General features: G+C 36.6%; 2 protein-coding genes and 1 long non-coding RNA gene across 7 annotated transcripts; 1 reads left to right on the forward strand and 2 right to left on the reverse strand.

Moving 5' to 3' along the window:
* Positions 1-577: 577 nt before the first annotated feature.
* On the reverse strand, positions 578-3,559 carry LOC104723634 (beta-amylase 5). The gene is made up of 7 exons (XM_010442022.3): positions 3,308-3,559; positions 2,390-2,791; positions 2,144-2,308; positions 1,805-2,068; positions 1,363-1,572; positions 1,042-1,281; positions 578-959 (listed from the first exon to the last, which is right to left on the reverse strand). The coding sequence occupies exons 1-7, from the start codon at positions 3,368-3,370 to the stop codon at positions 807-809; spliced, it is 1,497 nt and encodes a 498-aa protein (XP_010440324.1). The 5' UTR covers positions 3,371-3,559; the 3' UTR covers positions 578-806.
* Positions 3,560-4,861: 1,302 nt separating this feature from the next.
* Positions 4,862-12,471, forward strand: LOC104723633 (ABC transporter G family member 41). 5 transcript variants are annotated; one of them, XM_087475477.1, is made up of 26 exons: positions 4,909-5,207; positions 5,484-5,545; positions 5,669-5,924; positions 6,076-6,199; positions 6,310-6,383; positions 6,524-6,608; positions 6,698-6,857; positions 6,951-7,027; positions 7,109-7,162; positions 7,245-7,335; positions 7,411-7,712; positions 7,788-8,069; positions 8,140-8,453; positions 8,578-8,738; positions 8,821-8,924; positions 8,999-9,152; positions 9,231-9,332; positions 9,443-9,516; positions 9,598-9,906; positions 9,977-10,267; positions 10,347-10,430; positions 10,560-10,693; positions 10,785-11,012; positions 11,264-11,435; positions 11,547-11,801; positions 12,052-12,471. In XM_087475477.1, exons 2-26 carry the CDS (start codon positions 5,542-5,544, stop codon positions 12,316-12,318), a joined length of 4,158 nt encoding a protein of 1,385 aa, XP_087331603.1. In that variant the 5' UTR covers positions 4,909-5,207; positions 5,484-5,541; the 3' UTR covers positions 12,319-12,471. The 5 variants fall into 5 exon arrangements, with proteins under 5 accessions (XP_087331604.1, XP_010440323.1, XP_087331603.1 ...); XM_087475478.1 differs by having other exon boundaries at positions 4,862-5,539; XM_010442021.3 differs by having other exon boundaries at positions 4,901-5,545.
* LOC147934146 (uncharacterized) lies at positions 9,457-12,225 on the reverse strand. The gene is made up of 3 exons (XR_015572491.1): positions 12,085-12,225; positions 10,567-10,991; positions 9,457-10,391 (listed from the first exon to the last, which is right to left on the reverse strand). It is a non-coding gene; the product is annotated as an uncharacterized LOC147934146 (long non-coding RNA).
* Positions 12,472-13,388: the final 917 nt, after the last annotated feature.

Here is a 13,388-nt window from a genome sequence, read left to right on the forward strand (position 1 = left end):
GTTTGACACAATGCACACGAATTAAGAAAATTATTAAAAAATTTATTTTACCTTTTACAAATACACTAAAAAAAATATTTATAATTAATTAGCTTAAATAATAAAGATAAAAAATATTTAATTTTAAAAACTGTATTGAAAACATAAAATAACACTCTTTTTGTAACAAAAAAACACTCATTGTGAAACAGAAAAAGTATATTATACTTAAAAGAAATCGTCAAAAGTCAACTAATAAAGAAAGAAGTCTTATATATTTTTCCAGTACTCCAGAATGTTAAATCAATTATATATTCGTTTATGGTGTATTCTACGTTTAACTTTAATTGTGGTAGTTCGAGTACAATTTACACATGAATTTCGGATGATAATACATTAATATATACAATGGGAAGTCCCAAGTTCGAAGTTCGAACATAGGCTACAAAGAGGAGACTAGTTTGATTACATTGTCTGGTCTTTGCCCTTCCGAACGTAGGTTAATTAAAAACTAAAAAGTGTGGCTGGTCCATTATATTTGTGGCAAATGTCAATCAGATTATTAAGCATAGAATCAACCTCCTAATATGCATTAGCATTACCCATAGAAGACTCACTTATTTATTCATATCACTCAATTTATTTATTTCTTACAAGAAATTATAGTCCACAAAATACATAGCACATACGTTTTATTTCTTCGGTCAACACAAAACACACGACGAAATTCGCATTTTTATTTATGCAGTTGACTAAAAAGTCGCAAAAGCCTCTTATTCTCACTTCATTTCATAACCGGCCATAAAAATAGCAGTCGCAAAGGAGGATCAACCGTCGACCTTCATGTCGGTTTCAGAGTCCCACTTAAATGCTCCACTTGGCTGAGCCGCGTCGGCGATATCCTCCACCGTCAGCTGCGAGTTCGCAGTTTTCAATGGCACGATCTCATGCCCGTACTTGGCAGCGTCTCCACAGTAATCCTTATTCCAAAACCATATAAGTTTTTTGACATAAGAAAAGAAAAAGAAACAGTTTCGTTGGGTTTGGAATTTGAAGTCTTACTTGATCAGCGTGCATTTTCCTCACCAACTTCTTGAACAGCTCAAAGTTGTTTTCTTGAAAGACCGTATCAGACAACCGAAGGTAAGTAAACCCGTACATTCTGAGCTTTGGCTTACCGTTCGGGTTAACCCCATTAGGCCTAGCGTTAAGAAGAATCTGGTTGTAACCTTTGGCACCATAGGTCTCCAATGCGTTCTCACCCGCAACTTCTATACCTTCTTTCCATGCTTTGCTCAGTACCTGTATATCAAATGAATGGCCATTTAATAAACTTTACAAATTGAATCTCTTCTCTTTATGCGCAGTGGTGAGTTAAATTACCTCTTGAACAAGTTCTTGAGGAGCACTTAGGGCTTCAGCGGTATTGTCTGTATCTCTCATCTCAAGGCAAGTGAAGTTGAGAATTCCGTAGTGTTTTGAGAGCATCCTAGCGATCGGACGGTAACCATCTCTCTTGAAAAGGTTGTAATATCCGGCAGTTAGCTCTGCGGCATGGCTGTGGTGGTTGTACAACCAGTGTATCCCCGAAACCTACCGCATTCACATACTCAATTCAGACTCATTTACTAGCTACCTTGCAAGACAAGTTAACTTCAACAGTTGTTCTAGTGATCCCAGTTTGATTTTATAGTTGTTGAAACCATCCGGTTAATATAGAAACTGAATTCAGTTTTTAACTCAAGCATTTTGGTTTGTTCGGGTTGTTATCTTTCAACAATTAGGGGTTTTTCCTGCTCCAGTTCCATGATAATAATAGTAATACCTTGGCAGCCAAGTTAACTTTAAGTCCAGCAAAGATCTTGTTGGCTTCTCCTATGATCTGATCTCCATGAAAGATAAGTTTGTTCGAGTACCATGTCAAGAAAAACTTCCCCTCCTCCGACACATAAGTCCCATTTCTCTTGAAAAATCCAGTTTCTTCCGGCTTGTCGTTGTATTCTCCGGCGTCCTCGGGCAACTCCCACTCAGGGTGTCCAGCTTTGGCCGCCGCTTCCTTGAAATCTTTCTTCAAATACTTGTCATAACACTACACAAAAACACCGTTTATTCAGTGATAAAGTCGTAAAAAGCAAAGATATGTGACTGAGTTTACGAAACTAACCTGGAACTCTCCGATACCGGGGAACACCCAACCTTGGCTCTGTGGGTAAGAAGGATAACGAAGCTCACCAGCGGGACCAAGTCCAACTTCAATGTCAACAATCGAACCAGCTTCCAGCAAATCCGCCATGTTTTCTTTAAAGCTACTCATGTAATCACTATACATCTAATGAAAAATGAAAACACAATCAATTTCGTTAACTACAATCTTTTTGTTTTGTTTTGTCTTATTCGTAGATTCTACTACCTCAACAGCGGTTCTTCCGGCAAAGAGAGGAACATTATCAACACCAATTGTGAGATACTCAATGTCTCTGGTTCCTTTACGGTTAGTGTAGTAGATGTCGGGGTCAATATCGCCAACGTCACGAACCCATTTCGGGATAGGGATTGTGACAACGTCGCCAACGTTTCCGCCACATTGGTGAAATGACATGATTGCTTGGATCTTGAGTCCCAAACTTGCGATTAGTTGGAATAGCGTTTTGTATGCGGTCCAATCGTATTGTTTGGGACCTTTTGATTCTATGATTCCCCACCAAACATCGACCATCACGCCATCAATGCCAGCTTCTTCTTTTAGACGTTTGAGCTGCGTTTCAAGCGTTTCTGGGTCCGCAAATACGTTTTCCACATTCACGACTCCCAACTTACACATTCACAACATAATGTCATTGATAGTTATGAACGGTGGATAATTATATAATAGTTATGATCAAGACATTATGGAAAACGAACCTCATCATCTTTACTGTGTTAATTTGTTATAAATCCATAAAATGCGACAATGCACATTACATAACGTGTGAAAAGATGGGTAAAAATACAAACTATATCATTGCTAAATCATATATGATGGTGACCGAAGAATGAGTCTTATTTGTTCCCTTTTATTCGTTAGTTCAAGTTTCGGATTGATTTTAATCCGTAACTTAATGGTAGGAAATATGTTATTATCTTTGTATGATTAAATCAAAGAGTTCTAGGCCGAAACATGTCCTGTCAAGATCTCATATAGCCACTTATGTTTGTATGTTTAACAATATAATCCCAAGTGCTAGGTGGTGATCAATAATATAATATTTGCATACACATGAAATAAAACCATGAATTATATTCTCGAAACATTAGCAAAATGATGTTAACTCAAGATGATGAGAGTTACCGGAAGCATAACGTAAACGGGAACATAGTTAAGAAGAAGCTTCTCGTTGTAATTGACAGCCATTTTTCTTCTAAATGCAAACAAAACAAGTACCAATGAGTGGACTCTTTTTCTTTTTCTTTGTGATGGGGCAGTAAGTAGCACTGAGTAGTAGTTGAAGTTCACTTGTCTCTCATAAAGAAAGCTCACGAGCTCTTTATATAGCAACAAAAGATATTTAACGAGTGGTTGTGATTTGTGTAACGTAATCTTAAAGACTAAAACGACTGGTGGTATATTTCTAGCGGTCCATCTGAGGATTCACTAATGACTTTGTTGCCCTCTTTTTTTTGGCGTCTTCATTGTCCTCTTTCGTCATTTCCTGAGATTCTTTGGTATAATTAGGGTTCTAGTGTTCTCCATCAATGTGTTTGTTTTAAGCACGTGGAGGAAATACATATATGATTTTTTTTTGGCTAATGCTACATCCACCATTCATTTCATATCTTCATGATTGCCTTATAATAAATAGGCTCAATTTCAGTGATGTCTTACAACTAGAATATTAATTGTATGTATGAATTATGTGGATGTCGAAACCAGTGTGATGATTTTATAAATGGTGGAAAAAAAAGTATTGTCGATCTATCTTAATAATGTGTGAACTGAATTACAAAGAAAAACAAGATGTAGGTTGTGAGTTGTGACTTAAGAGAAAAGAAAATTGTTTCTAATTAAGAGCAAAAAAAAAATGTCTTTCTATGTCTTAGGTCACACACCTATCATTGACACTCCAACATGAACTCCATGATATCAAATTTGACAGCAATATTCGCAACACAACCGTTCGCTATACTACCTGATTCAAATATACCATGTGAGAATTTATTTATTTATAAGAGCTACATGTGTGTCTTTTATTTATAAGAGCTACATGTGTGTCTTTCATTATAATGTAAGTCATCTAATAATTAGTATATTAAACGTATATTTTTGAGAAATTGATGTTCAAAAAGAGTTGGGTGAAAAGGGTACAAACCCGGTTTAATCGCTGGTTTACTAATATAAAAAAAATTATTGGGTTATGTTCTGTGTCTATGGTGTGGGCTTAGATATATTCGTGGGTTCTTAATTTCAGTTGGATTAGGATTCTGAAAAAGTTTTAAGATATGAGTACATGTATATATATATATAGATATATATCAGTGGATATAAGGAAAAGACTCAATCTCAGGATCCAAGACAATTACAAGAGTTTTTTTTTTTTTTTTTTTTTTTGACAAACTTACAAGAGCTTATATATCAACCATGCATTATACAAGTTTACAAAGTGTTTTCTGAGCGAAGAAATCCTACATTAAATTTGCAATATGCAGTTAAGCTTAGATGCTTTGTTTTGTTGTTGTTCCTTGTTGTAATTTTTCTTTCAGTTTTATTGAATAATTATTAGGAGGTTTCCTACCAATAAAAAAACTGCAACTTCTACAAAATGGCTTGATTAAGCTAATATGTAAATGGGCCTAAGCCCAGTTAAAAATAATCCAATAAAAGATTAAAACCTCCTCTTATTGGACTGTTCTCAAATATAAAAAGAAAATTCAAAAAAACTAATTTGAAAAATTGAAGTCGCGTCACCCCCAATTCTCATATTGTCGGCGTCGTCGAATAATACTGTGAACGCGTCAGCCAACGATTCGATTCGCCAAAGAAAATGTTCATCCTCTGCAAAACTTGCAATGCAAGCTAAACTCTCTCATTAAAATCTCTGACATGAAATACAATTTTTTTTTTTTTTTTGTGTGGACGACGTGATGTTGAAGATATGCTCCATGTGATTGATTTCACCCATGCATTGTCTTTCATTCGATTCTATTTGATTCGATCTGCAAACAGAAATCTCAGGGAAAAAAGTAATATGTGGGTATAGTCATATCACTGATACATACAAATGCGTACAAAGTGTTCGATGGAATGCTTCACAGAAAGAAAAAAAAAAGAAACCAATATGAGTTGCAGTGGTGGAAGTATGAATCCGTTGGCACATTGTTGGAATCAGTTCCGACATTGTTTAGTTGAGTTGACTATTGTCTGAAAAGATCTCGTCTTTTGATTCTGTTCACTTATTTTAATCACCAGATTTTTCAACTCTTAATCACATTCTTGATTACTTTATTCATTCTTTATTTCTCTGTACAAGACCGGATTCTACGGAGGTGATCACGTATTCACACGTGCAGCTCGCGTGATTTTAATGTATGCGTAAGTGTTGTTAAAGTGTTAGTATATATATAATACTCTGACTTCAGTAGCTTCTTCATGTGAAGTTTTGCTTCTCTTTGTTGTTAAGGGGTTCTTTTTTGTGTGTGACAATGGCTCAAACAGGTGAAGATGACAACAAGGAAAAGTCTTTCCAAGTTGAGCTTCGGTCGCAGTGGGCAACAGTTGAGAGATTACCAACTGTTAAAAGGGTTACTACTGCTTTGTTAGACACAAGAGATGAAGCGTCAGAGAAAGGGAGAGTCATTGATATTACTAAACTTGAGGCTGCTGAGAGACACTTGTTGATTGAAAAGCTCGTCAAACAAACTGAGGCTGATAACCTCCATCTACTCAGGAAAATAAGGACGAGAATCGACAAGTAAGCCACTGCAAAAGCCTCGAAAAATTCCATGTTATAATCTCTGTTTTGGTTCCTGAGTATAGTTTTTTTTTTATGTTTCATGCCGTCGATGATTTCGATTTGTATGTTTTAGCAACCTTTTAATTCGGTGTAACGCATGGTATTGTAGAGTTGGTCTAGAGTTACCGACGGTGGAAGTGAAGTTCAAGGACCTTTCTGTTGAAGCGAAATGCGAAGTAATTCATGGAAAGCCTATCCCAACTCTTTGGAATACGGTCAAGGGGTTACTATCTGTAAGTGCTATCAATCTGCTTGATATGGAGCGTTTTTCTTCTTTCCATGTTCTTTTATCTCTGTCCTTTTGGCTGTGTATGCTTAATTAAAAACCTGATGGTTGTTACAGGAGTTCATTTGTTCAAAGAAAGAAACCAAGATAGACATCTTGAAAGGAGTGAGCGGAATCATAAGGCCTGGAAGGTAAAGTATTCGATAGGCTAAACACTACTCCCTTAAGTTGCATGGCAGAATAAATGAGGCGTGATTGGCTATCTTGTTTAGTAATTATTTTCTTGCCATTATTATTACTGAGTTCAGAATATGTATTTGTCTTCTTGCAGAATGACGTTGTTGCTCGGTCCTCCTGGTTGTGGTAAAACCACTCTGCTACAGGCACTTTCTGGAAGACTTTCCCTTTCTGTAAAGGTTTGACAAGAGAACTAAAAATACATAAACCTGTTGAACGAACATCATATAAGATATTAGAGATCACAAGGGTTGTCTTCACTTTACAGGTTGGAGGAGAAGTAAGTTACAATGGTTGCTTACTTTCAGAGTTTATTCCAGAAAAAACGTCAAGTTATATAAGTCAAAATGATCTGCATATTCCAGAGCTGACTGTGAGAGAGACGCTCGACTTCGCAACGTGTTGTCAGGGTGTAGGGAGCCGTATGGGTGAGGACCAGATTTTTCATATTTATTCGGAATGAATGATGTTTTGATCTATTGAACTTGGTTCACATTAGCAAGCTATGGTTTCTTCAACAGAAATTATGAAAGAAATCAGTAGAAGGGAGAAACTCCAAGAAATCGTTCCAGATCCTGTTATAGATGCTTACATGAAGGTAGCCAAAGGTCGATATTCTTCTTGTAACACTATTAAGACATAAGCAATCTCAATTTGTCGTTTACCTTTGCTGTTACAGGCAATATCTGTTGAAGGTTTGAAAAACAATTTGCAAACTGACTACATCCTAAAGGTATGCTACTTTCAGGGTTGCTTCTAATCTTCTGACCATTTATATGCTCCATTTTATTCAGTTTCATGAATCCATATTTCAGATCCTGGGACTCGATATCTGTGCAGATACACGAGCTGGAGATGCCACGCGACCTGGAATATCTGGTGGCCAAAAGAGGAGGTTGACAACAGGTACTTGCACTTTCTTACAACCAATCACAGTTGTTTGATGAGAGCTATTATAGATTTATATGTCGACTACTGCAGGGGAAATAGTTGTGGGTCCAGCCACTACTCTGTTCATGGATGAAATATCGAATGGTTTGGACAGCTCAACTACGTTGCAGATAGTGTCATGTCTCCAACAATTGGCGCATATAGCTGAAGCCACCATACTAATTTCACTTCTTCAGCCTGCACCAGAAACGTTTGAGCTTTTTGATGATGTGATTCTTATGGGGGAAGGAAAGATAATTTACCATGCTCCACGAGCTGATATCTGCAGATTCTTTGAAGGTTGTGGATTTAAGTGTCCAGAGAGAAAAGGCGTTGCTGACTTCCTTCAAGAGGTATAAGAGTAAAATTGGTCATTATTTTTAATCTATTTGATGGAAAACTTTATCCTTCACATGCTTCTGCTACAGGTTATGTCTAGAAAAGATCAAGAACAATATTGGTGCCACACAAGCAAGCCCTACAGTTATATATATGTTGATTCATTCATTAAGAAGTTTGAAGAATCAAATCTTGGGTTGATGCTAAAGGAAGAACTGTCAAAGCCGTTTGACAAAACTCAGACTCGCAAGGATGGTCTATGTTTTAGAAAATACTCACTGGGTAAATGGGAGATGCTTAAAGCTTGCTCGAGGAGAGAATATCTTCTGATGAAAAGGAATTCTTTCATTTACTTGTTCAAATCTGGACTGGTACGTTCCTCTACTTTGCCAATGATTCCTTATTATCTACCATTTCCTTCTAACCTGTTTCTTTATGCAGTTAGTTTTCAATGCGTTAGTCACAATGACTGTTTTTATACAAGTTGGAGCTACGAGGGATGCTCGTCATGGGAATTATCTTATGGGTTCTATGTTCACTGCTCTCTTTAGACTTCTTGCCGATGGGCTTCCAGAACTCACTTTGACAATCTCTAGAATGGGAGTGTTCAGCAAACAGAAAGATTTATACTTCCATCCTGCTTGGGCATATGCAATTCCTTCAATTATCTTAAAGATACCTCTATCAGTTCTTGATTCATTCCTTTGGACGTTACTGACATACTATGTCATTGGTTACACCCCCGAAGTCGGAAGGTGAACAACTTTTTACAGATATCTGCAATGATAATTCCAGATTCAAGTTTGCCCAAAAAAAAAAAAAAAATTCCAGATTCAGTTGAGTAAACTAGTTCTAACGTTAAGTGTTGCTTTCCTTCAGGTTCTTCCGGCACTTCCTTATCTTATTTACATTCCACCTTTCATGTGTATCAATGTTTCGCGCTATAGCAGCAATCTTTCGCACTTTTGTTGCCTCAACATTAACTGGAGCTACTTCGGTATTGGTTCTCGCCTTATTTGGAGGCTTTGTTATTCCAAGATGTAAGTTTCCGGTAACTTTTTTCTCTTTTAATGAAGTTATGCTTCTATAGTTCTGAAAAATTATATCTCTCTCATCTTTCAGCGTCCATGCCTGCTTGGCTGGGATGGGGATTCTGGCTATCTCCCTTATCATATGCTGAGATTGGTCTAACCACAAATGAATTTTTCTCTCCACGTTGGAGAAAGGTAATAGTTCTCAGAAGACTTTCACACAAGTCTAGGAACTCTAGGTTGCTTATCCGCTTTATATTTTGTTATAGTTAATCTCTGGAAACACTACGGTGGGAGAACAAGTGTTAGATGTCCGTGGATTGAATTTTGGTAGGCATCCTTACTGGACAGCTTTTGGTGCTTTAGTCGGGTTCGTATTGTTCTTCAATGCCCTCTACTTGTTGGCCCTGACATATCGGAATAGTAAGTTCACCACAAATGATATGAATTCATGAAGTGTTCTCCAACTAAATATTGACAAGATTTTCTTTGTAAGTTAAGATCCACAAAGATCCCGTGCTATTGTCTCTCATGAGAAGAACTCTCAGCGCTCAAAAGAAGAATCTAAACCCTGCCCTGAAGTTACTTCCCGAGCTAAAACAGGTACCTCTACTTTTATAATCTATTCCATGTTTTTATATTCCAAACAGGTCAGGTGTCTGCCATCCCTTATGACTAGATATCTTTTCACATCTTTTGGTCTAATTTTACAGGAAAAGTTATCTTGCCTTTCACGCCCCTCACTGTCACATTTCAAAATGTGCATTATTATATTGAAACTCCTCAGGTTAATATCGTTTAATTTCAGTATGATTGTTTTGAGATGCAAACAGAGCACAACTTTACATGTGACGCGCGTTCTTTTTAGGGAAAGACGCGGCAACTTCTCTCTGATGTTACAGGTGCATTGAAGCCCGGAGTTCTCACATCTTTGATGGGTGTCAGTGGAGCAGGGAAAACGACTCTTCTTGATGTACTTTCTGGAAGGAAAACCCGTGGTATCATCAAAGGCGAGATTCAAGTAAGCGGATATCCCAAGGTTCAAGAAACATTTGCACGAGTATCAGGTTACTGTGAACAGTTTGATCTTCACTCTCCTAATATAACGGTGGAAGAGTCTTTGAAATATTCTGCTTGGCTTCGACTCCCTCATAACATTGATTCAAAGACCAAGAACGTAAGTAATCAGACTCTCAACAAGAAAATGACAGAAATTTATTCTGACTATATTCTGAATCTGGCCTCAGGAACTCGTCAATGAAGTCCTTGAGACAGTTGAGCTTGATGATATTAAAGATTCCATGGTGGGACTTCCTGGAATTAGTGGTTTATCTACAGAACAACGCAAAAGGCTGACTATAGCTGTGGAGCTTGTTGCTAACCCTTCCATCATATTTATGGATGAACCTACCACAGGGCTTGATGCAAGAGCCGCTGCTATTGTTATGAGAGCTGTGAAAAATATTGCTGAGACTGGGAGAACGGTTGTTTGCACGATCCATCAGCCGAGCATAGATATCTTTGAGACATTTGATGAGGTAAAACGGATGAAATCAATTATTTTACCACATAATCTAAACTTTGACACCCATAGGCTTCTAAGTCCGTTGATTGCAGCTGATCTTGATGAAAAATGGGGGTCAGCTTATCTACTATGGTCCTCTGGGACAACATTCAAGTAAAGTGATCGAATATTTCGAGGTCAGTTTCTCTACAATAATAGACTATTTTCATCTCAGCTGGGTTTCTTGTTTTATATTCATAAAGACAAAAGGTTTTTGAATACTACTGATTTCACAAGATAACTCTTCGAAAACTAAAAATTGACAGAACATACCTGGACTTCCAAAGATCCAAAAGAACTATAATCCAGCCACTTGGATGTTAGATATTACTGGTAAATCTACAGAGGACAAACTTGGAATGGATTTTGCACAAGCGTACAAGGATTCAACTCTGTACAAGTGAGTCTTTGTGCAGCAATCTTCATAATGTTACATTTGGGAGTTAAAACTATCGTCTCAGTGCTGGTTGTTCGGTCCTTTTTTTTTGCAGGCAGAACAAAATGGTGGTTGATCAACTGAGTTCTGCATCTCCGGGATCAGGAGCTTTGAGCTTTCCGTCACGATTTTCACAAACAGGGTGGGGACAACTAAAGGCTTGCCTTTGGAAACAGCATTGCTCGTATTGGAGAAACCCTTCACATAATCTCACTCGCATAGTCTTCATTTTGCTCAACTCTACGCTATGTGCCTCTCTCTTCTGGCAAAAAGCTAAAGACATGTAAGTTTCCCCTACCCATTTGGATGGATGAAGCACATAGCATAATATTACACCCGTACCAAATAGTTCAGCTTCCAAAAAACCTTTTATTAACTAAATCTCACGGATTAGCTTCCAAAAACATTATTTTTTCAATAAATCTACAGAACCTTCGTTCTATTATATGGTTGTAAGTCTCCATCAATACCACCAATATTTCACAGATCAAGAGGACTATATGTTTATTAATATGAGTTTCCCTTAATTTGCAGAAAAAATCAGCAAGATCTCTTCAGCATATTTGGCTCAATGTACACTCTAGTGATCTTTTCGGGAATAAACAACTGTGCGACAGTGATGAACTTCATTGCAACCGAACGCAATGTTTTCTACCGTGAAAGGTTTGCGCGGATGTACTCCTCATGGGCGTATTCATTTTCTCAGGTTAAGATATTTCCATCAAAACTTGGGTTTTGTCAAGTTTTAAGAAATAGATCTTATAGCTGATCAGTTAGGCTTCCACTAAATAATCCAGATTATACTTATATTTTGCAGGTCCTAGTTGAGATTCCATACTCACTACTCCAGTCTCTACTATGTACAATAATCATATATCCTACGATCGGTTACCAGATGTCAGTTTACAAACTGTTTTGGAGCTTTTACAGCATCTTCTGCTCGTTACTCGTCTTCAACTACTATGGAATGCTTATGGTTGCTTTGACGCCAAACATTCACATGGCATTGACTCTACGCTCGTCGTTTTTCTCCATGGCAAATCTGTTTGCTGGCTTCGTCATGCCAAAACAGGTAAGCCCCCTTATTCTCTCACGCCTTTTTTTACATGTCATAGAACCTGTGTTCTTTCTAGACTTATTGCCTCAATAACCCAATAGGCTTATAGCTATGTCAAGTCTATCTAAAATCAAAAGTTGCTACATTGCCATTGGAAAGGATAAGTGTAATCATTCAAACAAGAGAAAGAAATATATGTGCCATGGATTGAAATGAAGTTTTCAGACTCATGAACACAACTTTTTTTTTTAACCGTATCCCGCAGAAAATCCCAAAATGGTGGATATGGATGTACTACCTGAGCCCGACATCATGGGTGTTGGAAGGATTACTGAGTTCGCAGTACGGAGATGTCGACAAAGAGATAACAGTATTTGGAGAAAAGAAAAGAGTTTCAGCTTTCTTGGAAGATTACTTCGGTTACAAACATGGCTCATTGGCTGTAGTAGCGTTTGTTCTCATCGCTTATCCCATTATCGTAGCCTCTCTTTTCGCATTCTTCATGAGCAAACTCAATTTCCAAAAGAAATAGTTTTTCTAGTTTTGTAATAATAGAAGTTACCTCAAGTAAGCTTTTCTTTGTTGTCTCACCATCAATTTTCTTTATGTGGTCATAACAAAATAGCTGGTTTGCAATGGTCCTTGAGGTTTGTGAGTAAAAAATAAAGCCTTATGTTGATTCCCATCAAGTTCTATTGTTGATTTTAAATAAAGGGTCGTCAAAGTGTTTTGATGGGAATGCCTGAGAGAGAAAGCCAATAAATTGCGTGTTGGCACCTTTGTTGTTGAAAAGATATCGTCGTTATTCAGCTTGCGTGATATCAATGTTTACGTAAGTTAGTTTTGTTACGAAACATTCTTACTTCTTCAACAGCTTCTTCCTTCGTTCAAGTCATTTTGTAAGGTCACAAAAGTTGCTGGTTATATATGTACTAGATTAGGGATGTGCGGGTTTAAAATTATTTAATAAAACAATTTTTTAAAAAAATATATAAATATGTTTTTTAAGTGAAATATATTTTTTGAAAATAAAAAATAGATATTTTTAGTCAGAGAGAAGTTTTTACTTTAATACACTAATTTATATTTATATATTTTAAAATTATTGTTACAATTCTTACAATAATCTAAAGCTAAATTATTGACCACCAAAATATTTTCAAACATTAACCATTACGAATATTATTATTGTCAAATTTTAAAACGTTCAACAAATTATTCACAAAATGTTTTACATGCAATCCACCCGTCAAATCGTCATCTTATTAGCATCCACGTACAATTTTACTTTATGTTTTATCACTAATAATGTGTTCTTGCACCCTAATATATATATATATATATATATATATATATATATATATATATATATTAGGCAACCATTGAGCCACAAAAAACTGGCCCATTAGCCTAATCCCTACATTCGTAGGGAGCGGGATTCCCTAAAATACTCTAAAATATTTTATTGTTAAAATATGCTCTTTATTACACCACCTATAAAATGTATGTGTGAACAAATTAAACAAATTTTTGTCTCTTTACTTTCACTTTGATGTAGTTTCTTTTCACCAATAAAATTTGTAGTGACAGTTTGTTTAACCA

This window comes from Camelina sativa, chromosome 11, assembly GCF_030686135.1.
Source record: "Camelina sativa cultivar CO46 ecotype springtype chromosome 11, ASM3068613v1".
In the NCBI taxonomy this organism is placed as follows: Eukaryota; Viridiplantae; Streptophyta; class Magnoliopsida; order Brassicales; family Brassicaceae; genus Camelina; species Camelina sativa.